The 27,240-nt window shown below is 40.7% G+C and overlaps 1 protein-coding gene across 4 annotated transcripts in view; it reads right to left on the reverse strand.

Annotated features, from left to right (window-relative positions):
• Positions 1-797: 797 nt before the first annotated feature.
• Positions 798-27,240, reverse strand: part of fstl5 (follistatin-like 5) — a 740,079-nt gene continuing 713,636 nt past the window's right edge. For all 4 annotated transcript variants that reach the window (XM_055646031.1, XM_055646038.1, XM_055646027.1 and 1 more), the window contains one exon: positions 798-2,916. In XM_055646031.1, the coding sequence (XP_055502006.1) occupies positions 2,214-2,916 (703 nt within the window). In that variant the 3' untranslated portion in view covers positions 798-2,213. The remainder of the gene's footprint in view (positions 2,917-27,240) is intronic.

Below are 27,240 nucleotides of genomic sequence, written 5' to 3' on the forward strand. Positions count from 1 at the left end.
TCTGATGAATAGAATGCGGTTCTAAAGCAATTTAGAACCATTACACGGTTATCAATGAAATGACATTTAGTGCTGAAGGAATGAAGTTTGTTTTAAAAAATTAATTTTGAATTGCAGGTCATTATACCTTTCCCAGCTGAAACTGTTCAAATTCATTTTACCCAGATGTGTGTTACTAAAAAAAGACATTCATTGCTTTGATTCTGTTTAGGTTCCAATACAGGATTCATGTTGACAGTTGAAGTATGATGGGTGTAAATATAAGTGGAATTGATAAAGGTGACTTTTGAAAACCGGTTGACAAGTGTCCAGTTCTAACACCATTGGTTGGGAATTTGCATTGAGTTGCTTCCTGTGCTACTTAATAGTTTAGGCATGATCACTCCATTCGCTAAACTGGTACTTAATGGAATGGAAATAATTTAAAGTGATCTCCTATACTGACTACTCGCATCTAATACTGAGAGCATATTGAATGGAATGCAGCACAGCCACTGACCTCCCCACCATCAAAGTAAGCACTGCCTCAGAAAAGCAGCCAGCATCATCAAAGACCCACACCACCCCGGCCACACTCTCATTTCACTCCAACGGCACAGGAAAACCGTGATCACCACATTCAAGAAATGATTCTTCCCACAATCATCAGGCTCTTGAACCCTACACATTACTAACCTCACCTATGAACTATGGCCTGTCTTTGGCTGCACTCATGACTTCTGCTTTTTTTCACTGGTATTGGGGTCAGTAATTTATTGATTTTTTGTTTATTTTTGTATTATCTATGTGTATTGTGTTTACAGGCCTGTTGTGCTGCAGTAAGAACGACCGACTCTCTTGACTACGTTGCAACATCTTGCATATTATTAACCATTTTCATTTGTTGTCATACCAATGCCAATGATCTGAGCTTCAAAATATTGTACGAAACAATTTGTTTCTTCATTGGGCAGGAATACAGTTTTGCCCCACTTGTAGCACACAGAGGTTTCAGCAGATTCAGACTCACAGATTCAGCAAAATGTAAAATGTAAGATTTTATTTGCCTCAAGTGTCAAGCAAATTTCTACATATACAACAGTCACAAATTATGAAATCTAATACAGGACACAAAAATGTATGCTTGTCAGACACTAGACACATGTTTACACAGAGACATTTCATACTCTAGATGGCCACTAGGTTAGAACATGACTGGTAAAAAAGGGAAACATTTCAGTCACTACAAACTTAAACAATTTATCGGTCAGTCGCATTGTGGTTGAGCATAGAAATGGATTCCTGCCCCATACCATATTTTCCAAACTAATAAATGGCAAAAACAGACCCTAGCAGCTGCTATGTACAGACATGGTCATGGGTATAAAATCCTGATCACAAGACACAACTAACAAGTCAATCTAGTAAGATTCAAATGAAATCTAAAAATGCTATTATCAGCCTTTATTGGGGCACAGCACAATTTCCTCTGCCACGTTCAACTAGGGATTGATTGTTAGATTCCCATTACATTACTCTAACAGTGGTAGCCGTTTGATGTAAGCTGAGTTAGAGTTGACAGTGTGTCTTCTGAGGAAGAGGGACAAGTTGCTTCTTTTCATGCTCTCTAACCCAATATTGAGAATTTACTATGTTACCAGATTGGCCAGCACCTGCACAGACTTTCCCTTGGCAGAAATAATTGTATGCTGGATTCTGAACAGCACTTTTTTTAAAGCAAAGTGCAGCTATGATGGGAATAGTTATATCTCGCCCTGCATACTTAGCCCTGCAAGGCACAAAAATGCTGACTAACAATTCTGGAGTTGAAAGAGCATTTTTTTGACTTGGAATCTACAAGCAAAGGTCAAATCTGTGTAAGCAGCTCTGGGGAAAAAAGAGGATTAAAACACATAATTGAGTGTCAGTAGGTTTTCTATAATTCCCTGCAGCTATTAGGTTTAGTACAACTAAAACATTTAGTAGCCTTGTTGCACAATTTAAAGTTGCAACCTATCTCTTAGTTGTTAATACCACTAACAAATTAGGAAAACCCAATTATTATCTAAGATTATGTCACTTGAAAGTTCCTGGTGTTTTTGTATCTGCAAACTTGTTTTACATTAACTAGGTAACTTTTGCAGTGTATAAAAGAACAGAATTGCTGTAATGCAAGTTGCAAATTAAATGCAGTGGAAAACTTTATACCAGGGGTTAGGTAAGTCAACTTCCATTTATGCTTCACCAACCCATATTATCGTGTTGCCTTTTTCCACCTCTGTGATCTCACAGTTTAATTTATTAAGCCTTCCGTCAAGAATAAACAATGATTCCTTGGATGGTGTCATCAGGTATTGGCCAAACAGGTCACTGTCCACGATAATCCGATTTTTATTATTCCACTGCCATTCTTCAGTCTTCATGGGTTCCTTCAGGCTCTTCACCATCTTCACTTTGCCTGTGGAGAGCTCCACAAAGAGCACATCCGTTTGCAGCCCTGAACTCGCGAAGACATTGTACTGGTTGGCTTCAGTGAAGGAAGGTTGGAAGGTGGCGTCCGAGATGTGAAAGTTAGTGTGAATATCAAAGGATTCTAGGATTTCCCCTTGGATTGTGATGGTCTGGACTCTCAAGAGGCCCTTTTGATCGTCAATACTAACCAAATAATGTCCATCTGGAGAAATGTAAGGTGCACCTGCTATATCACCATTGTAGCCGATCACCGAATCTGTGACACTGTCCACGATGATCTGTGGCTCAGTTGTTCCTGTGTTGTCAGCACTGCAATGAACAAAATAATATCCACCAAGATGAGTATAGGCAAGTGACTGCGGGATGCAATTATAGTCTTTCAAACTGATGGTCTTGATGTACATCATGGTTTCAAGGTCAATTTTGTGAAGGGCTGGTTCACCTTTGTGAAGAATGAATCCAAATCTGTGAATACAAATGCAGACCATCTTTGAAAAGAGCAGTCTTAACAGCATTTAATGCAAGCTGCAAGATAAAAAAAAAAACATTATTTTTTAATCTCATTCAATATATGAAATTGGTAAATTAATTAAAAGCACTCTAAAATGCAGGCAGCGTAGTGCTAGTAAACGGCTATTTGACTGTTATATTGATTCCCCATGTTCTTTACCATAGAGTTCACCTATCAGTAAAGTGTAATGTCACTATTGAGTTATGCACTCTATCCAACAGAATGTCTAATGTCTGAGGTTAAAATGTAAAAGTCATCATCCTGTCACTCACATGGGTATCTATCTATGAATATATAGATTATTTTTAAGTATAATGTATTAATAATATGCCGCAGTTCTATGACTGTGATTTAGAATTATACCGCCTGCCGATTTCAGACGTCACAAGATGTGGGACTTTCCACCTGATTCCACAATCAGCCATGTCAATGAGAGAGGGCACAGAAGGTCACAGAGGAACTGTCTCAGGTTACCTAAAAAAAAAATAGATGTGACAATCTGGTGAGACTATAACACTGGACTAGTTGCAAGCCAAGAAGCAAAAGCTATATAAAATAGATGGTGTTAAACAATCCTGCAACTAATGGATCAGTTCAAAACTCTGTAGGCCTGTCACATCCAGTCGTGAATCATGTCATTGCTTTAGGATTTCACCATGTGAAATTGGACTGGCCGGTAGGAAATGAGAATCTGGTCAGGGTGTAATCAAAATCAATGGTGACATTTTCTATTTCCTTTTCTTACAAGTTAAACCTGACTCCTTCCAGAAACTATCTTTTAACAATGAGATCCATGCTCACTTTGCTGAGCAGAGTCAGAGACATCTCTGACCCGAGAGGTCAACTACGTATCTTGGCATTTAATATTTTTTCTCAAGGGCTTCAGATAACGTCTGTTTTCCATTGGGGTTTTTTTGTATTGTACATTACAGTTCAACTTTGATGTATTGACTGTTTAAAAGAATTTCATGACTTATGGAAGATTATTCAAAATACAAGGAGTGTGGGATTAATGGAGAGAACTACACATCTAATGTCAGAGAGAGAGACTGTGAGGGTTACACTCTCCACCTGCAAAGAGAGGCAATGAGGGTAAATAGGTGACCACTCAGTAGCTGACACGGTGCGGTAAAAGAAGAGAAAGCCAAAGAAAGGGTAGAAGAGAGAAAGGAACTCTACATGTATACGGGGAGAGAATTCAAGAATGGGAGAGTAATACAACTGTAGAGAAGAATGAATTCATGTGCTTGAGAGAGAGAGAGAGAGAGAGGGAGAGAATGAGAATGTGAGAATGACAAGAGAGAAAGAGGGAAAGAGATAGGGCTATACTTACATTGAAAGAGAGACAGGAGAAGAAAGAGAGAGGAAGAGAAGGAGGGCATCAGCCAGGCAGACTGAAAGAGAGCACAATGCAGCTACAAGTGAGTATCAGTGGACTACACGGTCAATCAGAATGGGTGTATTCTCATTGACTCATGAGAGAATACACAAACTCCTGGGAGATACAAATGAGATAGATAGAGAGATATAGTGTGAAGAGATAAAGATAGAGATAGGTTGAAATCTTTCCATATATATACATGGAAAGAGAGAGCGAGAGAAATGCATCTACCATGAGGGGCAAAGGGAGGGTACATGAGAGTGGGTGTGTGGTGCGGGAGCTGTAGACCTGAGGTGGTGAAACAAGCTTCAGGGGGAAGGATAGAAGAGAAAGATTATGAGAAATAGTTGTACACAGACCATAGAGTCCTATTATCCCATGCAAGATAGCTACACATGGATCGTGGAAACATAGTAAAATCAAAGAGCGGGCAACTTGCCGCACTGCCATTAAAGGTAATCATGGTTGATGGTCCATCACAATAACATACAACACAGAAACAGGCCCTTCACAAATAAAAATCACAAATGTATATTGTGAACAGCTCTGGTCCAAGCTTTCTCTGTTCCTTGGATAGTCCACAAATCATCACCTGTTACCTGAAAAAGACTCATTTATTCCTCCCCCCTGCTTCCTGTCAGTCAACTGATTTTTAATCCATGCTAATATATTAACCACATTCACATCCACTGTCACTCTATGCATTAACTTCTTACATGGGACTTTATCAAAAGCCTTGTGAACATACAAACTCCATTGATTCTCCCTTATTTATTCCAACAATGACACACTCAAATACAAATGGCTTTTTCAAAAACAATCTTCCTTTCATAAATCCATGTTGACTTTTTCCAATCCTGTTGATAAGCGTGCTGTAATGCATTATTTATAATAAGTGTTGACATTTCTACTCATGTTAGGCTGACAGGTCTGTCATTTTCATTTGTTTCTCTCCTTCCATTTTTAAACAGTGGGATTACATTTGCCAAAGTCCATCAACAGAGGCTCTTCCATAGTCAATAGAATTTTGGATACCAAGGCATCCACTATTTCATGACCCTTTCTTCTTGTACCCTGAGATACATATCAAGCCATGAGGTTTAATTTACTTTGTCACATTAATTGCTGCAGGATTTTTTATCTAACTAAAACTAGTTAACTTTTATTACTCCTTTTCATTAGATTTTGGTCCCATAGAATTTCTGAGATGCTATTTGTGTTCTTCTCTGTGAAGAAAGTATTTGTTTAAGAACTGCAGATGCTGGAAAATCAAAGGTAGACAGTAATGCTGGAGAAACTCAGCGGGTGAGGCAGCATCTATGGAGCGAAGGAAATAGGCAATGTTTCGGGCTGAAAACCCTTCTACAGATTGATGGGGGGGGGGGGGGGGGGGGGGGGGGGGTGGTGGTGGGGGCGCGGGAGAAGTATTTGTTTAATTGATCTGCCATATCTTTGTTTCTGTTTATGAATTCTCCATTTCTACTGTCAGGGACCTATATTTGTCTTTGTTGATCATTCTTGTTTAATTCATTTGTAAAAGCTTTTATTTTTTGCCTTTAGGTTGCATGCAAATTTCACTCTCTTAATTTCTTGGTCTATTTTTGCTGAATTCTGCTACTCTGTCAACTTTATATAACTCCTCTTCTGAATAATCTATTGTCAGCCATTGTTAGGATGCTTTTCCTTTTGTGTTTCTGTACCAGAACACTGTTTTAGTTCCTGCATCCTATCACAACCACAGAGCAGTGCCAAACTACTATCTACCCCTTTGGTGATGATCTATCCTTGATTGGACTTTGCTGGCTTTATCATGCACTAAATGTTATTCCCTTATCATGTATCTATACACTGTAAATGGATCGATAGTAATCATGTATTGTCTTTCTGCCTACTGGTTAGCACGCTACAAAAGCTTTTCACCTGACAATAAACTAAACTGAGTATTTACTATATAAATATTGCCTATCCACCAATATGGCTTTCAATGGAGCCATATCCAAGTACTTAATATCCACCACTCCTGAACTTCATAGATTCCTTTCTTCAGATTTAGAAGTCTAGTTTCAGATTAAAATGCTTCACTTTCCATTTTAATGAAGAGTCCTATCGTGTCCAGTTTAGTTTAGTTTAGAGATACAGCATAGAAACAGGCCTTTCAGCCCACTGAGTCTGCATCGACCAACTATCACCCATACACTAGTCTTGTCCTCCAAACTAGCTACAATTTACAGAATCTACAAATCTGCATATCTGTGGAATGTGGAAGGGAACTGAAGCACCTGGAGAAAACCCACGCAGTCTCAGGGTGATCGTGCCAAATTCATAGAGACGGCACTCAAAGTCAGGATCGAACCGGGGTTTCTGGCGCTTTAATGCAGCAACTCTACCGCTGCGCCTCTTGTGCAGTCCTATACACTTTTTATAAAGCCATTAACACTAGCTGAAAGATCCCCACTTAGTAGAGTTCACAACCCATTTTCATTGTGCAATATCCAAACTAGAATTGCCTCTTCATGAGTTGCTCCCTAACATACTGCTCTAAAAAACATCTAATACATAACTCCAGGAAATTATCTTGCACAGTAACTATGCCAATTTTGTTCGATTCTATATTTAGATGAAGGTAACCCATGATTACTGTAATACTATTGTTATTTGTCTCCCTAAATTCCTGTCTGATACCATTGCAACTTTACCATACAAACAACTGCAAATGTCTTGGTATTGCATAGATCCATCAACACGTGCTCCAGGTCTTGATATTCAGAGATGATATTCTTCCCTACAATTGATCTGATTTCCTTCTTCACCAACAATGCCACCCCACCTCCTATCCCTTTTTGTAGGTGATACTAAATATTGAATATCTTGGATAGTCAGCTCCAAACCTTGGTCACCACAATACCGTGTCTCTCTAATGGCAATTACATCATATCTATTTGTACTGTCATTTTTCTACCTTATTATGAATGACTCTTTTATGCGAATGGAAACTGTTCATATTTGTCTTGACAATTTTAGACATCTTAACATATTTTTGTATTATGCCCTATTTGGTTTTTGAGGCCTATTTGAGCTCCATATTACTCATGAAAGAAGAAAGCTTCACGCACTGATCACAAATGGAGTTATAATTGAACAATCAGAAATAGATAGTTAATCGTGGAGTTTTATACAGTTTTACATAGCAATCATAACAGCTATAATATGCCAGAGAGGGAGACAAACAGACAGTGAGGGGGGGAGAAACATAGACACATCGGAAATAGGTGCAGGAGTAGGCCATTCGGCCCTTCGAGCCTGCACCGCCATTCAATATGATCATGGCTGATCATCCAACTCAGTATCCTGTTCCTGCCTTCTCTCCCTACCCCCTGATCCCTTTAGCCACAAGGGCCACATCTAACTCCCTCTTAAATATAGCCAATGAACTGGCCTCAACTACCTTCTGTGGCAGAGAGTTCCAGAGATTCACCACTCACTGTGTGAATAATTTTTCTCATCTCGGTCCTAAAGGATTTCCCCCTTATCCTTAAGCTGTGACCCCTTGTCCTGGACTTGGCCAACATTGGGAACAATCTTCCTGCAACTAGCCTGTCCAACCCCTTAAGAATTTGGTAAGTTTCTATAAGATCCCCCCTCAATCTTCTAAATTCTAGCGAGTACAAGCCGAGTCTATCCAGTCTTTCTTCATGTGAGAGAGAGAGAGAGAGACTGTGAGACAGAGAGGGAGAGAGTGAGAGAGAGGGAGAGAGAGAGAGAGAGAGAGTAGTGAGACAGGGAGAGAGAGACCCCCAATCACCAGTTAGAGTGAACCAAATTATCAAACAATGTAAAGAAACAAACTTGAAACATTGGGATAAAGAAACCAAAAGCCAAAGCAGATTAGAATGTTACCGTTCCCTAAAAAGAGATTATAAATTGACAGACTAGCTCTCAACTGTTAGAGACATAAAGCAGAGAAAGACCCTCACTAAATACAGGCTAAGTGACCACTATCTGGCAGTCGAAAAAGGAAGACAGAAGAGATTCTGGCAACCAAGAAAAAACAGAATATGCGGCCACTGTTTGACAGATGAGGTTGAAACAGAGGTGCGCTTCCTCCTAAAATGCAAAAAAATTGACAAAACAAGTAAAGCATACTTTGACAAACTCAGTCTGGTAACCCCTTATTTTAAAGAACTAGATGATTTATCAAAATTAAGAATAATCCTTGGCGAAGGAAATACGGCACATCTTGGTGCACAATACGTAACAGCAAGCCATAACCTGAGAGACGGTGAATGACCAACATGCACATATGTACGCACACACTAATCGACATTAACTAACACTAAGAAATGAATATTGAATTGCTAAACTTGCTATTGTGTTGTACTGCTTACAGCTGCAAGAACATGTAGCATCAATAAAGGGATATAGGCCAATTGCAAGTTTATGTACGGGGACATATCTATCCATGCACTGTATATTTGTATTTATATTGATGCATTTTAAACATGTATGTCATGTTTTATACTTTGGCAATATAACAATGTTTTTTTATCATGCCAATAAAGTATTTAAATTGAAAAATTTAATTGAATTGAATTGAGAAAGAGAGAGGGAGAGAGAGAATCATTGAAAACAACCATGTACGGCCATTAGAGGGAGCTTCACTCTGACTGTAGGACTGGGAAGCACAATTGTGAGAATGATGCAGTGTGCTGTTCATTAACAGCCACACAATTATACACACAGCCATCATGAGAGGAAGCTTCAATCCTTCCCTGCGGGAAAGCTACTCACTGGCTAAGAGAAGGAGAGAATTATATGTGGACGCAGAGAGAGCAGCTGGGGAGGACGACAATCTGACCATGGGATATGATTGTCGACCAACCCTGAGAATGGCTGGCATTCCAGTAACTCACAGGAGAGAGATCTTCTCACCAAACGTGGAAGAGGACAACGACGTGAGCTGTGAGGGCCACTGTACAGCAATGAGAAGATACGCATGGGCCGGGGGCGAGGAAGAGGATTACAGGAGGAAGAGAGACTTCTACACAGCAAGCGTAAAAGCCACCTATGATCAGACCACAAGGGAGGGCCACAATCCATCCCTGAGAGTGGACGGGGAGCCGACGCGAGAGTGCTACGACTTGAACATGGGGCAGAGTCACTTCCTGACCAGAAGAGAGAGAGAGAGAAGCACAGTGAGCTGGGATGAAGGTGACGGCTATGCAAGCGTGATGGAGACCTATGATCTGACTGTAAGCGAGGGCCACAATCCATCCATGAGCGAGAGAGATAGATGGATGCCAAGAAGGAAAGGGAGGCTGGACTACGAGCCCGTGAGAGAGAGCTTCGACCGCACGAGAGTGGGCCACAACCCATCCATGAGTGAGAGATACCCATCGGCCAGGAGGGAGAGAATGAGCTGGACACCAGTGAGGAAAGACAGAGACTGCTATGCAGCAGGAAGGGACAACTACAATCTGACCACCAGAGAGGGCCACAACCCATCCATGAGTGAGAGATACCCATCGGTCAGGAGGGAGAGAATGAGCTGGACGCCAATGAGTATAGAAAGGGACTGCTATGCAGCCGGACGAGAGAGCTACAATCTGACCACAAGCCAGGCCCATAATCCGTCTATGAGAGAGGCATGTTCACCGACTTGGAGAAACAGAGACAAGTGTTACCTGTAAACCGTGAGAGGCAGCTATGACCTGACCACGAGGGAGAGAGAGAGATTTGCCCCGATGAGAGAGAGGAAGAGACTTGTGGTACTGACCATAAGAGACTGATAAGAGTCCCCACTTGGCAAGGGGGTAGGGCTGAGGTGACATTATTCACTGATCCCAGTGGACCAGACAGTTTAACACAGGCAATATTTTCTGAATTTATGGATTGCTTTGAATAATGACTTATTGTTTGTTAAATTTTCTGATGTGGTCAAATGTTGTGCAGGTGGTTGACAGTTGGTTCATTAGATACTGTAAACTTTTATTGCAACATTTAAGTTACTGAGTGTACTGAGTGTAGCTAATGTTTGATTCACTTGAAACAAGACTTTTAAAAAAAGGGGAAAAGCCACTTGGTGTGCACTATATGTGAACTCTGCTGTTTCACTGTGAGACAAATTCCTTCTGACATAAGGTCATATGATAGGAGCACAATTAGGCTATTCAGTCCATCAAGTCTACTCTGCCATTCAATCCTGGCTGGTCTATCTCTTTCTCCTAACCCCATGTTCCTGCTTTCTCCCCATACCCTTTGACACCTGTACTAATCAAGAATCTATCTCTGCCTTAAAAATATTAAACATAGAAACCTAGAAAATAGGTGCAGGAGGAGGCCATTTGGCCCTTTGAGCCAGCACCGCCATTCATTGTGATCATGGCTGATCGTCCCCTATCAATAAACCGTGCCTGCCTTCTCCCCATATCCCTTGACCACCAGCCCCTAGAGCTCTATCTAACTCTCTCTTAAATCCATCCTGTGACTTGGCCTCCACTGCCCTCTGTGGCAGGGAATTCCATAAATTCACAACTCTCTGGGTGAAACAGTTTTTTTCTCACCTCAGTCTTAAATGACCTCCCCTTTATTCTAAGACTGTGGCCCTTGGTTCTGGACTCGCCCAACATTGGGAACATTTTTCCTGCACCTTGCTTGTCCAGTCCTTTTATCATTTTATATGTTTCTATGAGATCCCCCTCATCCTTCTAAACTCCAGTCAATACAAGCCTAGTCTTTTTAATCTTACCTCATATGGCAGTCCTGCCATCCCAATGATCAATCTCGTGAAGCTAGGCTGCACTGCCTCAATCACAAGGATGTCCTTCCTCAAATTAGGAGACCAAAACTGTACACAATACTCCAGATGTGGTCTCACCAGAGCCCTATACAACTGCAGAAGAACCTCTTTACTCCTATACTGAAATCCTCTTGTTATGAAGATTCCATTAGCTTTCTTCACTGCCTGCTGTACCTGTAAGTCAACTTTCAGTGACCGGTGTACAAGGCCACCCAGGTCTCGCTGCACCTCCCCCTTACCTAACCTAACCCCATTGAGATAATAATCTGCCTCCTTGATTTTGTCACCAAAGTGGATAAACTCACATTTATCTATATGATAGTGCATCTGCCACGTATCTGCCCGCACACTCAACCTGTCCAGGTCACCCTGCAACCTCCTAACATCCTCTTCACAGTTCACACTGCCACCCAGCTTAGTGAATATTCTGAATATTTTTAGAATGTCTATAGATATAAATATAGCTATCTGATCTATTCCACAGATACACCACATCTGTTTCTGGATTACGTACCAGACCTGAAATCATCACCTCTGCTTCCTTATCCATAGTTCCAGTTAGCTGCAAACTATCTGCCTTGCATTCCTGACCCATGTGTTGTCTAACATTTTCATCTTCCCACTTTTAAACCATCAAAAGGTTAAGAGAGGACCTGAGTTATTGGTGTTACGGAGAACACAATAATTGATTTTCCTCCTCTTCCTATGCCATTTCATTTTGACGGGTTCTGTCATTTTTCTAAACTCCAGAGAATACAGGCCCAGTACAGTTTGATAGTGTTGAAAAATGTTGCTGTTCACAATTTGTGAATAAACTGCCTATTTGTCCAGTTTGCAGGATGATTCACATCTCCCTGATATCTGCAACTGACCGACAATTGCTGTGCTGTTAATTGCCTTAGTGAATCATTAAGGGCCCCAAATGCCACCCTTTATTCTCAGTTCAAATCATCTTGCACCAATCAGCCTCGCACACTTCTGGCAATTGGTGTCATGTCATTGCATAAATCTTTGTAGTTTTCTGGAAGAGATAGCAGAACACAGGCAAGAATGGACACCCTGATTTTCTCTGCAGTGGAGGAGGTATTTGTCAACTAGGTTAGCATTAAAATAGCATTGCAAACTCAGGACTGCCATTTAATTAAGCCTAGATTGAATTAAAACTGTTTTGTGCACAAGAAGTCAGATCCTCATCTCTAAAATAATTAGTACAGCATTGACTTCACAGCAGTTTCATTTAAATCAACTCAGGTTTTTGTCCTTATTGTGACAAGAAATTAAGTTTTGAAGGATTTCATGAAACTTCACCATATATCCAACATGATACCTGGAAAAATACTTCCTGTTAAGACATAGTCATTTTTCTGTTCGATCAGCTCCTAAACCATTTTGATCATCAATGAATTCTGACTGCAGCTTTCGAATATCAGAATCTCAGATATCCGTCCCAGTTCAATTTACGTGGTTTCATTGGAATAGAAATTTACCCTGTATATTAGACACATCATATAAGAAAAGTTTGTGTTTGGTATTTCACTTCTATAATTCTGCTCCATTAAAATCAATGTTCTATCTATGTTCAAATTTGAATTTTAGTCAAGAGAGAGTGACTTTTTAAATTTTGACTTGACTTTCAAGTAATTTAGCTAACTTGATTATTTAATGTACTGAGATTGAGATATGAACTTTAACTTAAAATAATAATTCTGCTGGAGATCAAAAACGACAATAGACAGAGTTGGAGTCATAGAGCTTCACAGCACGGAAACAGGCTTCAGCCCAACCTGTCCATGCCGATTAAGATGCCCATCTACGTTCGGCCCACCTGCTCGCATTGGTCCTCCATATACCCACCACCCTTTGTGTAAATCCCCTACCCTGGGTAAAATACTCTTGTGCATTCACCCTATCAATTCCCCTCATGATTTTAAACACCTCTATAAGATCACCCCTCAGCCTCCTGTGCTAAAAATGGAAAAGGCTGGAACTACCGAGATAAAAAAAGCCAGCATTTGAATAGGGAACCAGACATAACTTTTTCAGTTGATGAACTTTCTTTGTTCCTTTTGATTTTCCTTTAATTAAAATGAGGGTATGTGTAGCACAGACAGAGATGAGTAGAATCCCACAGGTTGTTAATAAAAAAACACTGTGTATTTATGCAACAAATTTGAGAAAGGAATATGCTTTCTATTTCTCAAATTGTCCTGCTTTCTATTTGATGATTAAAATAAAAACATTAAGTCGACATTCAGGACAGGCTCATAAACCTATTTCTGTCCGAATGCAGTGAATATGAAGTTGTTTCTTTGTGGTATATTCAATGTGAAAATTACACCAGATCTGTAATTCTTTTACATAATTCTCATTAAATTCTTGGCACATGGTTGAAAACCTGGACAAGACATGGCATTGAGCTTCTTGTTGATGTTACTTCTCTTCTGTCCACACTTACAATTACTGTGGGTATATTAAAAAGAAGCTTATTATCGACAGGACCAGTCGAGTTATGCCCCTGTCCCACTTAGGAAACCTGAATGGAAACCTGTGGAGACTTTGCGCCCCACCCAAGGTTTCCGTGCGGTTCTCGGAGGTTTTTGTCAGTCTCCCTACCTGCTTCCACTACCTGCAACCTCCGGCAACCACCTGCAACCTCCGGGAACCGCACAGAAACCTTCGGTGAGACGCAAAGTCTCCAGAGGTTTCCGTTCAGGTTTCCTAAGTGGCACAGAGGCAATAGACATCCAAGAGTCTGACCTACAGACATCTATGATGCAAGTGTCAGGCAGCTGTACAAGTACAAAGTGGGAACTGAATGAAATAATCAATACAACTCTTACTTAATATTACCAAATCTAACTGTAGATTCATTGAGTACAGGATAACTGTACAGACCCCCCCTACAGATTCAATTTTATTTTAAAGGAAGGCACGAATAACCAAAAATCATCTTACACTCAATTTTAAATAACACTTTGCTAGGAAAGATGATGCAGAGATGCATTTAAATTCAGTCCTTCACTGTTGCCAGTGAAAAGCAGATAATACTGCTTTGCATCTTTTATAAAGTTCAGCGCCGTTTAAGAGAGAATCTTTTTCCTTTCATTTCAAGTGGCTTTAGTGAGCTTTCGTCTCAAGCACAAAGGTATAGCTTTTTGTGTCTAATAATAGTCACGGGTTTAGCAGTCAATGGTGATGCCTTTGTAAGTTACAAAGGCCTACAGATTTTCTATGAGGCATTTTCAAGAGAACCTGCAATTTTGGCACCTCGATCGCTGGGGGCATCTCAGAAATGGGTGAGCAGAGCAAGCAAGTTACAGAAACAAGCAGTTCTTACAGTGCCCCTGCAAAGCCTAACACATGAACTGTCAATACAGACGATACTGATAAATGAAAGAGAAGGACAAAAGACCAGAGGACTGAAATAAAAGAGTTTAAAAATGTTTCATATCCCAAGCAACAATTAAAATCTGAAGAGATGAAGCTCAAAGCCTGCACATATTGACTCTCTGTGTAGGGCTAAAATCACCTTCAACTGAATGAACAAGCTCTAATATTTTCTGGTGAGTTCTGTAGGTATCCATCATAGTTGCAACCCAAGTTCATACTGCAGAATATCTCAGAATCTCACTCATTTGGAGCTGGTTATGGATGGCTAGGATAAGTTAGCAGCAACTTCTTGATGCTGTTTAACTGTGTGTATTGTGGACTTTGGAAGTTGTTTGTTTTAAGTGGCGGCGCTGGTGAACGGCTGCGGCTCGCCTGCAGTCCATTTGTTTTTACTTTTTTGTGTTTTTTTTTTTTGTTTTGTTTAGCTAAGTTTTTGGTTTTAGGTTGTGATTATGTGAATGGGGGGGGGGGGTTGAAACAGGGCTTGCTGTCTCTCCCTTCGGGGGAATGCGACTTTTTTTGTCGTATCCCCCTTCTCTTAGCAATGTTACAAAATTTTGAGATTTAAAAAATCAAGTCTGCAATTTATCCCATCAGATAAAGCATAACAATAAGTTTAATTTGACACCTAATTCACTTTCATATCTCAAGTATTAAAAAAGTTATGACCATTTTCATACTCGGAAATTAGCATCTTGTTCCCTATTGATTTTCAATGGACATTACAAAAAAGCTGTGATCTTGGATTGTCAATAGCCCATTTCTTAAGGAAAGATTAACATTTTTAAAATAGCGGTCGCTCCACAAATAAGGGGCTATGACATGATTTTTATATCTAACCATTAATTTATAGGCCAAATGAAGGCCTGGCGTGTTCAATTGCTGTAAATAAATGCCTCCCGTGGGTTTTCTAGTGGGCGGAACCGCAGCTCGAGAATGGACAACGCGCGATCCCTCAATGGGAGAAAAATACTGCGGGATATAAAAAGCCCAAAATGAGCTATTCGTTAGGATAATTACGTTATATACTCCCCATCGGGGTACATACCTTTAATTGTTTGCTTTATAAAACCCTGCTGCGAACGGAGCTTTTAAATTTAATGGCGCTATTCGAGGCCTATAAAACTAATAATAGCTTTTGGGGCGGGTCTGGCGATTCTCGTTAATGGGGCTGAGATCTGCGATTGGAACGTGTAAAAATCGGGTTTTAAACCCGCCCCCTCCAAACAGCTCCAAAATCACACACAAGGGGTGGGGCAGATGCTCAGCCACGATTCAGGTAGGTTTTGTAACATACCTACTTCTCTGCCTCTGTCTGCGCTGAGGCCTAATGGCAGAGCTGGCGAGCTCGAGGCTCCGGAGGCAGCCTGTCAGGACTCGCCCTGGGCTCGCTCCCGTGAGGGCGGCCCAGCTCGGGGCTGGAACGGCGCTTCCGTGAGGGGCTGTGACGCTCCCGTGAGGGTGGCCTGGCGTGGGGTTGAGACGCTCCCGTGGGGGTGGCCCAGCTTGAGGGTAACGGTGCTCCCATGGGGGCGGCCAGCTTCTGAGACGCTCACCCCCAGCTCGGGGCCGTGGTGCTCCGGTGGCTGAGACGCGTTCTGGCGGCAGCGGCCTGTCCGGGGTCGGCCGCGGGCCAGTGAGCTCGGCTGTGTCCGCGGGACTGGAGGGCGGCAGCTTCGACGCCCCGGGCCGTGGTGTTTGAACCGGCCCGTTCGCGGAGCTCGGTGAGCCGCGGGACTGATTTTACCATCGCCCGCTGGGGTATCGCCTCAGCGCAGAGGGAGAAGAGGAGGGAAGCAGCCCTAAGATTTTTGCCTCCACCACAGTGAGGAGGTGCTTGGTGGACTCACTGTGGTGGATGTTAATTTGTGTTTACTGTCTGTTCTGTTGTTTATTATTGTATTATTGTATGTATGGCTGCAGGTAACAACATTTCGTTCAGACCGTAAGGTCTGAATGACAAATAAAGGATCTAATCTAATCTAATCTTTACACTAATATTAGGGAAGTACTGATAGCATCACCATTATTTCTGTGGTGGAATCTGGTCCAATAGCTAACATGTCAACGCACGTACCCGGTGTACTGGGATGACATTAAAGCCTTGAACAGTGGTGTGTTTAGTTGGTGTTCCATTCCAACCAAGGCCTGGAGTCTCAGTCAGCAGTTACTGGGCACTACATGTTTCTTACATGTGTGAAAATGTCGGTGCATTTGTGTTAAGGATTCCCTTTAAAAATAAGGAGTTTCTCATTTAGGGCAGAGATAAGGGATTTATTTTCTCAGAAAGCTATGGAACAAACTTTCTCATGGGACGGTGGAAGCAGAAACTGAATGTTTTTAAGGATTTTTAGAAGTGAAGAGAGATATGATAAGCAGGGAGGTAATTGATATTAATCTCGACCCGAAAACATTACCTATTCCTTTTCACCAGAAATGCTGTCTGACCCGCTGAGTTACTCCAGCTTTTTGTGCCTGTCTTTGATTATTACAGCTACATGGGAATACAACATTGAGGTTGCATTTAGATCAGATATGACCTTATTCAAAGACAGAACAGGCTTGAGGATCTGATGACCTGCAACTGCTCCTAGCTTCTATGTCCAGGCAGACACTATCTGCGCTCAGTAGTATAGAAGCGTAGTAGCATCTGAGCTGAGCATAGAAGCTTGATTTGAGCTAAATACAACTTGTAATTGAATGCATCCTTCCTTTGGGCTCATTTCACTGATATTATGCAAATCCTCAGAATGACCCACCAAAAGTTCAATGCCAGGTAGTGACACTTTTTTTATTTTTTTCATTTATAGGAGGGAGTGGGATTTAATGCTTAATAAAAGTGACTGATTACTAGGTGATTCTTCAGTAACTGTTTACTCTGATGTCCCGCTACTTTGATGCTGTATATAAGGAAAATCTGTAATTCTATCCTATTTCTTCTTTTTCTATATTGTTAATAAACATAATCCTCATAAATAAAGATTAAACCCTAAATGAATAAAGCGTTATTTTAACATTTTTTCCCAGATGTTCGATGCCCCCCCCGGAAAAGCACATGTCCCAATGGTCACTTGTGAAATTTCAAGTCTGCATATTTATTTAATGGGCGATCTATCTGAAACGAAAATACTTTTAAACGGTAGGTATTAATAATTAAAATATTTATCACCCTTAAAAAAATTCAATAATTTCATAAGTAACCATAAGTAATTTTAAATCAGTTATATTTTACAATGTTGTTCATCCTGGAAAAAGTAGAGGAAAAAAATTAAATTCTCTAAAAGATTGCGCCAAACATATTTTTCCCATTGTAGAGATGTTCATCTATGTGAAACAACATTCAAAGCTGCAAAAATTAAAGTTTTATAATCGAGTTTCCAGAAACTTCAAAGTAGACACTTACTGAAGAATCACCCTACTATCATTTGATGAAGAAGAGAATCATTTTATTACGTTATTAAAATATCTCTGGAGAAAAAAGAATACAAATTATAGCCTGGAGTTATCACTTCCCATTTGACAGATTCACATTGTAAAATGTGGAATATTTTCTGGAAATTAGCATTTCAATTGGTAAATGTGCCATTGTGTTAAAGTTCATTACCGTCAGATGCGCTGACAATTCTATATGATATTTACCCACATGTTTAGTTTAGTTTAGAGATACAGCATGGAAACAGGCCCTTTGGCCCACCGAGTCTGCACCGACCAGCGATCCCTGCACATTGACACTATCCTACACACAATAGGGACAATTTACACTTATACCAAGCCAATTAACCTCCAAACCTGTACGTCTTTGGAGTGTGGGAGGAAACCCATGCGGTCACGGTGAGAACGTACAAACTCCGAACAGATAGCTCCCCTGGTCAGGATCGAACCTGGGTTTCTGGTGCTGCAACTCTACCGTTGCGCCACCGTGCCACCCCTAAAATTTCTTCACACACTGAGTTATTCCAGCACAGTGTTTTACTCAAGATTCTAGCAACTGCATTATCTTGTAAAATAATCTAATATGTGTAACTCATGAATTAGTTACTTATCACATCATCAGGTTGGAGGACTTGCCTGTCGACACATTGGTTTTTGTGACAATTTTGACAACTTATCAAAGGAACCAATTTGCCCTGCCACAAATCCAGCAGATAGGAAGGCTGCTGTTCATTACTTTCTTTCTTTCACATTTAAAAAACAATCCAGATCTTTCAAATGTTCTTCTATTAGAATAGTTATCTACTTTTCTACAATCATGAAAGGCAATCCAATTGAATGTTAAAAGACTTGCCTGTCTACCTACATTTTTATTGAGAAAAGGTCTTTAAGACCAATCTTGGAAGGAGGACCTTATTGAGTCAGAATGAAATTATTTCCTTTAATGATATTATTACATTACAAAAAAAAAGATTAATAAAGGCATTTTCAAAGGAAAAAATAAAATAGCCTCTAATATTTTATTGTTAATGTATGTTTTTGTTTGGTGTAAAGTTAACCCATGCTTCCAGTGAAGAGGTCTTCAAAGGTTCCCATGCTTCCAGTGAAGAGGTCTTCAAAGGTTCCATACGATGATTATCTTCATTGTATTTGTTCAAAGCTGGCTCTTAAAAAAAAACTATGGGATCACTGGATGGCACTCAATGTTTCTGCAGAGGTTATAAAGCTATATTTTCCTGGTGAAATCATCACCTTCCTACTGTTTAAAAAAAGGGTACAAATGATATTGTACAGCAGAGATCGACAAGGTCAACTTTGGTGTTGAAAATTCTGACGACCTTTCAAAACTCATTATCGTGGTGATTTGCAGTAAAGATCCAATTGGGAGAATACTCTAGATTAAAATCCACCTCATGCCTGATGCTGATTAACGACAAATGATTTAGCAGCATAACTAGGGGATCAATTCTTCTTGCTTGCAAATATTATATCTTTCAGCTTCCAAAAATAATCTCGCCCTGAGTTAAAACCAGAAATCAATAGTGTACCACAAACTCCAGTTTCTTAATAATTGCCGCTGAATAATTTCCCCTTAGGTGCTGCTGCAAAATTCCACTATCCATTGATTCATATCAATGTGCAGGCCATTAGTTTGACTGAAAACTGCTGCAGATCGGAAAAATCCCTTTAATTTGGTCAAAACTCTCATAATGCTTGTTATGAAACAAGTTCCTACTTGGCCATTTTTCTCGAAAGTTTTACATAACTTTTAATACTAATCTACGCGTTGACCTATGATTCTCTGATTTCTTCCCGCATCCTAAAGATAATCTGGCAGAGTAATCACCAATACTGGTGGCACAGTGGAGCAGCTGGTAGAGCTGCTGCCTCATGGCACCAGAGACCCAGGTTCGATTCTGACCTCGGGTGCTTTCTGTGTGGAGTTTGCACGTTCTCCATGTGACCGCGTGGGTTTCCTCTGGGAGCTCCAGTTTCCTCCCACATCCCAAAAACGTGAGGGTGTGCAGGTTAATTGGCCTCTGTACATTGTCCCAAATGTGTGGGGAATGGATAAGAAAGTGGGATAACATAGAACTAGTGTGAAAGGGTGATCGATAGTAGGTGTGGGCTAAGTAGACCAAAGAGCTTGTTCACTTGCTGTATCTTTCCATCAATCAATAGTAATTTAATCCTTAGGATGTGTTAGTGCCAATAAATGAGAGATGATGAACACACATGAGAGTGAATAGTGTGCAATGGTGTAGGGAAATAAAGAGAATGGGACAAATGGGATTAGCATGGGACTCAAAGGGCTGAATGGCCTGCTGTGTTATACATATAAAGAAGGGTAACATGTAGGATCTTAAAAACTAAAAATATTAAAAGCACTTTGAAATAGACAATTTTGCCACTTGTGTGAAGTACTGCAATGTGATGAACTGAAGGATAACATACTTGGAAGGATAACACACTGTCAATAATAACAGCTGAAGTAAAAGATATAGTTTGAAAGTATCCCAAAGGGCTGAATTTCTGAGTGCCAGCCTGCAGGCAAAATCAAAATTTCTCCCAGCACAGTAGGTGGCAGGTTGGGTGATTTTGCCTGTGCCAATACATGTAAAGAGGGATATCAAGCAGTCCCATTTCTCCTGCTCTTTTGCCAAAGTCCTTTAAAAATATTATCTTCCAGTATTTACCCCCATTTTTAAACTTACTATTGAATTTGTTTCCACTACGGTTTCAGGTAATGGATTCCAGATCATAAACTGTACATAGAAAAATAGAAAATTTTAGGCCATTTGGCTCTTCGAGCCAGCACCGCCATTCATGGTTGATCATCCAAAATCAGTACGCCGTTGCTGCTTTTTCCCCTTATCCCTTGATTCCGTGAGCCCTAAGAGCTAAATTTAACTCTCTCTTGAAAACATCCAGTGAATTGGCCTCCACTGCCTTCTGTGGCAGAGAATTCCACCGATTCACAACTCTCTGGGTGAAAAAGGTTTCTCCAGGCAATTCAGTGCTGGAGTAACTCAACGGTTCAGGCAGTGTCTCTGGGGGACATGGATAGGCGACGTTGCAGGTTGGAACTCTTTTCCAGAGTGATTGTAGTACATGGGAAAAAGCTAGACCAGTGGTGGGGGGGGGGGGGGGGGACAAAGTCTGGCGTGTGACAGTGATTCAGATGAAGGTGGTTCGATTGACAGATGGGTGGACAAAGACTAAAGCTAAAAAGAGAACAAAAGAGAACAAAAGGTATGGAAAGAGGAGGGGTGAAATGTGAAGCCAGAGGAAAGGATATACGTCGAAGGGGACTGGCAGGGGGTTGGGGAGAGGGAAAGAGGAGGAGCAATAACTGCACTAAGGGAAGGCGAGGGAAGATATTTCCTTTCCTTTAATTCACCAATGTATTAGAAGGTCAGTAATAGCAGTTATGGAGATGTGGGAAATAAGGCAGCGATCAGGTGTCCCGACCACTTATTGATATTAAATGTACATATTTACTGAACTTTTTTGTTGTTTACTGTAGTGTTCACAGAGTACTTCCTGAGAAAATTGTGGAGGTTCGGTATGTCAGAGAGGATTCTCTTGAGCTTCTACAGGTGTACAGCAGAGAGCATATTGAATTGTTGCATCACAGCCTGGTTCGGCAACTTGAATGCCAAGGAGCGAAAAAGACTGCAAAAATATGTGAACACTGCCCAGTCTATCATGGACTCTGACCTCCCCACCATCAGAGAGATTTACCAGAGTCACTGCCTCAAAAAGGTACCCAGCATCATCAGAGACGTACACCACCCTGGCCACACACTCATTTTACCCCTGCCATTGGGAAGAAGGTACAGGAGCCTGAAAACTGTAATGTCCAGGTTCAGGAACAGCTTCTTCCCTGCAGGCATCAGGCTATTAAACACTACAACCTCCAAATAAGCTCTGAACTACATAGACGCGGGGTATTGGTTTTGTCTTTTTGCACCATTATTTGTTTGTTTATTTTTATGTGTATGTATATGTGTGTGTGTGTTTGTGTGCGCATATATGTGAATGTATATATATGTGTGTGTGTGTGTACATGTATACATGTATATGTACACACACTGAACATTTTTTGCTTGTTTATTAGATTGTTTACAGTATACGATGTTTACATATTTTGTTGTGCTGCTGAAAGGAAGAATTTCATTGCTCTATCTGTGACATATGACAATAAAACATATGTTAGGTAGTCCAATTAGGGATGGGGCCGCACTAGACAATGTATCGGAAAATAAGCCAACCCACATGATCAGAGTTTGTGTAAAAGCACTTTGGGAAGAGTGATCACAACTACATATGTTTTGAGATAGTTACGGATCAGGACAAAACTGGACCTTGGGGGGAGAAAAATAAATTAGGGGAAGGCTAATTTCAACAGTATTAGACAGGGACTGTAGAGTGTACATTGGTAGTGGTTGTTATTGGATAAGTCCACATCTGACATTAACATGTTAAGGTCAGCTACTCAGAATTCAAGACCGACATGTTACTGTGAGGAAGAAAGTCAAAAATACCATGGCTTGGGAAAGAGATGTTGCAAATTTAGTAAAATAGATGGAAGCATATGTAAACGAATAGAAGATGAAATCGAAACGGGGTCCTTGAGGGATGTAAAAGGAAGCTAGAAATAACTCATAACAGGGAATCTGATGGCGAGAAGGGGCTATGAAAGTAGGATTAAGGAAAATCCCAAAGCACATTTTAAAGGTGGCACCGTGGTGCAGTGGTAGAGTTGCTGACAGAGATCCAGGTTCAATCCAAACTATGGATGCTGTCTGTACAGAGTTTGTATATTTTCATCGTGACCTGCATGGGTTTTCTCCGGATGCTCCGGTTTCCTCCCACACTCCAAAGCCGAACAGGTTTGTGGGTTAATTGGCTTGGTACAAATATAAATTATCCAAGTGTGTGTAGGCAAAATAGTGTTGATGTGTGGGGAATCGCTGTTCAGTGTGGACTCGGTGAGCCGAAGGGTCTGTTTCCACGCTGTATCTCTAAACTAAAAACTAAACTAACATTTAGGAATCAGAAAGGCGCACAAAGATTTATTTTATGATAATTGGTTACAATATTTTCACGAAACAAAGGATTGGGTAATCTAACTGCAAATGCTATGCACCAGCTGACCATATTCCGGTTTATTCTGTTCTGTGCCTACAAAACCGTTAAAATACACATGGAATCCAGAAAGATACATCGCAGAAAATGCTGCAGAGTTGTCCTGACTTAAGACAAAATATTTACTTTGTCTGTTTGGAAAGATGAGCAAGGTTGATTGTATAAAATCCTGGCAACTAAATAACATGAAGAATTATTCTCAATTATTCTCTGGGTAAAATGTTGATGGCAGCAGGAAGACTAATAACACAGCATAGAAGATCAGAAAATTCTGCCCCACATGGTGCTCTTTCCCCACTGCTAACTCCTTCAGGTATTTAACCAATTCTCTTTTGAAATGTATTATTAAATTCCACCACCTTTCCTAGACCATGCAGTCCAAATCATAACAACTTACTGCATTAAAAAAAAGTGTTTTTTATCTTTTATCTTTAACGCTGTGTCTGTTTGCGACTGGCCTTTAATCTGCTGGAGGCATTTATTTTTATGCTATCAAACCCCTCATAATTCTGAGCAGCTCAATGATATCTTCCTCTCATATACTCTTCCCCTGGGGAGAATAATTCTCCATCTCTCTCCATGCAAAATCTTAAAAGAGTATTGTTAAGTGGTGATGGACAAGGTGAAATTCACCATGCATATTCTAAATCTGTGGAAATAATTGTACTTTTATCTCAAAGCTATTTTAAACATAGGTGGATTTTGTTTTGTTTTTATTTGTTTTCTATTTTGCTATTGCACTTCAGTAATAAAAAGTAACTTGCACTACATCATAATGACTGGGAACTTAAGGTCAATCACAAAGCAACAGTGCTTGCCACTGAGAATGAAGAGAGATTTCCATAAAGATTTAGTGACATCTTCCTCTTTTACAAAGTGTTCAAGAAGGAACTGCAGATGCTGGAAGATCGAAGGTACACAAAAATGCTGGAGAAACTCAGCGGGTGGAGCAGCATGTATGGAGCGAAGGAAATAGGCGATGTTTCGGGCCAAAACCCTTCTTCAGACTGATGAGGGGTGGGGGGGGAGAAGGAAGGAAAAAGGGAGGAGGAGGAGCCCGAGGACGGGGGGATGGGAGGAGACAGCTCGAGGGTTAAGGAAGGGGAGGAGACACCAAGGGCTAGCAAAACTGGGAGAATTCAACGTTCATGTCCATCCGGACGCAAGCAACCCAGGCAGAAAATGAGGTGCTGTTCCTCCAATTTCTGGTGTTGCTCATTCTGGCAATGGAGGAGACCCAGGACAGAGGTCGGATTGGGAATGGGAGGGGGAATTGAAGTACTGAGCCACCAGGAGTTCAGGTAGGTTATTGCGGACTGAGCGGAGGTGTTCGGCGAAATTTACAATGCCTGCTACTAATGTTAGGCTTCAGTTCAAAGAAATCCCCGATGTTTAGTGTATCATCAACATCAAGTTGGCTTAGTTGCTCGTTACATTAAATAATCATCACAGTAAAGCAGGGTGAAAATAAATCATAATTTGGAATGAACAAATAAATATATTTGCAGATCATTAAAGCTTGCACATGCTCATTTGATTAAAAAAGCTGAAATATCATAAATACAATTTTTTGAAAACAAATATTTAATATCACCTTATGCTTTGAAATGTCAGAGACTATTCAATGCAGACATAACATGGCCTTGTTAGAACTTGTTAATTAATAAATAACTTGTTAAATAATGTATATGGCTCTATGCAGTATTAAACATTTAATCGGACTTTCAGTAACATAGCATATGATGTTGATCTTATTTTACGGTGGGAAAAGCAGCGAAATAACTTTAATTCGTATAACTTCAAATAATTTCCCTCAATTGCAAAGGGAAGGCCGCAAATAATTCATCTTGTGGAAGTGGCACTTTATAGTTAAAAGCCATTATGAGTTTTCAGGTAAGACCACAATGGCATTGAAATTCTTAGCAAAACACAAAACACATCTTGATCAATTTGGCAGTTCAGGTGGCATCTGTGGAGGGAATGGATAGGTAACATTTTGGGCTAACGTTTCAACTGCTAATGTCAACTTGTACTCTGCTAAAAAATATGAAGCATTTTTTTGAGAACCAAATTATGAATTATTTTTGTCCTTAAAACACAATGGCGAGCATCAAAATTGTGTCTAGAAATCAACTTTTGTGACCTATATCTCGGAACTACATGAGATTTTGCACAGATTTAAATAACATATAATTGAGAAGGAAATCATAACTCATCAGTGCCAAAAGTTGCACATATATTAATTAAACTAATTAGAAAATGAGATCGAAAAAGTAAGCGCCATCTAGTGTTCAATGCCCATGTTGCACCATGGGGAGCCTATTTCCGTGTTGCAATCTATTTAAACCATATATTATGATACCATATATATATGTGTATATATATATGTATATGAATTGTGAATATGACAGTAATCGTATATAATTATGTATAATTATATCATATAAAAATAATATAATGAATATAATTGTGAGTAATTAGACTGCCGCAGAGGTCCGGCTCCTGAACCAGCCTAATTAATGGTGAAGGCAGTTCCTGTGGGTTCCCCCATTTACTGAACCCCACTGATTGCCAGTGTGCAGAGTGAGGGTCATGGCCACAGTGGGACTGGGGCAGTGCCAGGCTGGGGGAAGGCCAAGGCATCTTCCACTGACAGGAAAATGCCTAACCCTCACCCTAACAAGCCCCCCTTCTAGAGCTGCTGTCGGCTCCGTACATGTGGCCCCACAGCGCGTCCACCTCGGCCAGCATGCCCTGATGATGATGGTGGGGTGCAGCAGTGCCCTGCATGCCGCCTGGGCCGCCTTCAGCACCACCATAGCGCCAGCTCCGTCAGACCACCCACATGCTTGCTGCAACACTGGCCTACCGACAGCCTGACCGACTACTCGCAGCACCCACCGGAGGCCCAACACTCACTACCCACCGGAGACCCGACCCGACCGACTGCTCTCCCCACCCACTGGTGGCCCGACCAATCCTCCACAGCATTCATCGGCCTACCGACAAGCCCGACTGACAGACTGACCAATTGACCGACCGACTGACTCTAATGCTAACCTTAGCTCTACATTTGTCATTTATCATTTTTATTTAACACTTCACATCATAACTTTATAAAGATAAATCAATTGAAAAACAAAATGATCAGCAAGGTGAGCATTACCTTTATTCCTTGGAAACCTTGTTATTGCTATTGATGTAATGAGGGGGCAGCCATGATCCCAGGGTCCTCGCTGCCTAGCGACCATAAAATAAAGCGCGGGATTGGCCAATCTGTGTCCAACTTCAATGTCAAAGGTGCATTGATTGCGCAATTACTACTCGGAAAATTCGAGGTTTTTATCCTATTTCTTAAAAACGTGCAGGTTTTGGTCACGACGAGTTTCAGGTATGATTTACATAATATTTTTACACAACATGTTAAAAATTCAGGTAATTCCGTGAGTTGGGTCACGAAAACCTGAACGAAAAAGCTCTTTGGCCCACAGCTACATGTGCAGAGATGTGGTTACATCATGTGCTGTGTGCAAACAAACGATACAGTTGTTGGAACTTAGGTTGATTTTTTTTTACAGCAATGTTTGCCTGGGTGCCAGAGTGAAGGAGTTCCAAAGCCATTTTATGCAAATGTTGAACAGATGGGCAGTAACAACTCAGTCCCCTGTTTAATTCACAGTCAGTTTTGTAGTCCTTTTAAAGCTAATTCCTCCCAATTTTTATTACCATTTAATGGTCCCTTTTAAAATTAATTTTACTGCACCATTGTCCTGAAATTGCATACTTTATTTTTCAAAAACAGAAAATCTGTTACACCCTCTTGCCCTGAGCAAGATGTTTATACTTTACAACTTGCAGTTGTCTCCTGAGAAACACTTAGTTTGCACAGATGGTAAATTGACAGATTTCAGTGCAGGACCCAGACTAATTACTGCTGGCAATTAAGACATAATGCTTAATCAATGGGAGGTAAACACTTAACCATTTATTATGAATATAAACAAATAAAGAAAGAAATTGTAAAACATGGCATATCGACTGAACCTTACAGTATGTGATTTTAGGTCACCTTGAAGTTCACAGCTCACAAGTTTCGAGAGCTCCTCTGACCTTTCGCAAATAAGGCAA

The sequence above is a fragment of the Leucoraja erinacea genome, chromosome 1, assembly GCF_028641065.1.
Source record: "Leucoraja erinacea ecotype New England chromosome 1, Leri_hhj_1, whole genome shotgun sequence".
NCBI lineage: Eukaryota > Metazoa > Chordata > Chondrichthyes > Rajiformes > Rajidae > Leucoraja > Leucoraja erinaceus.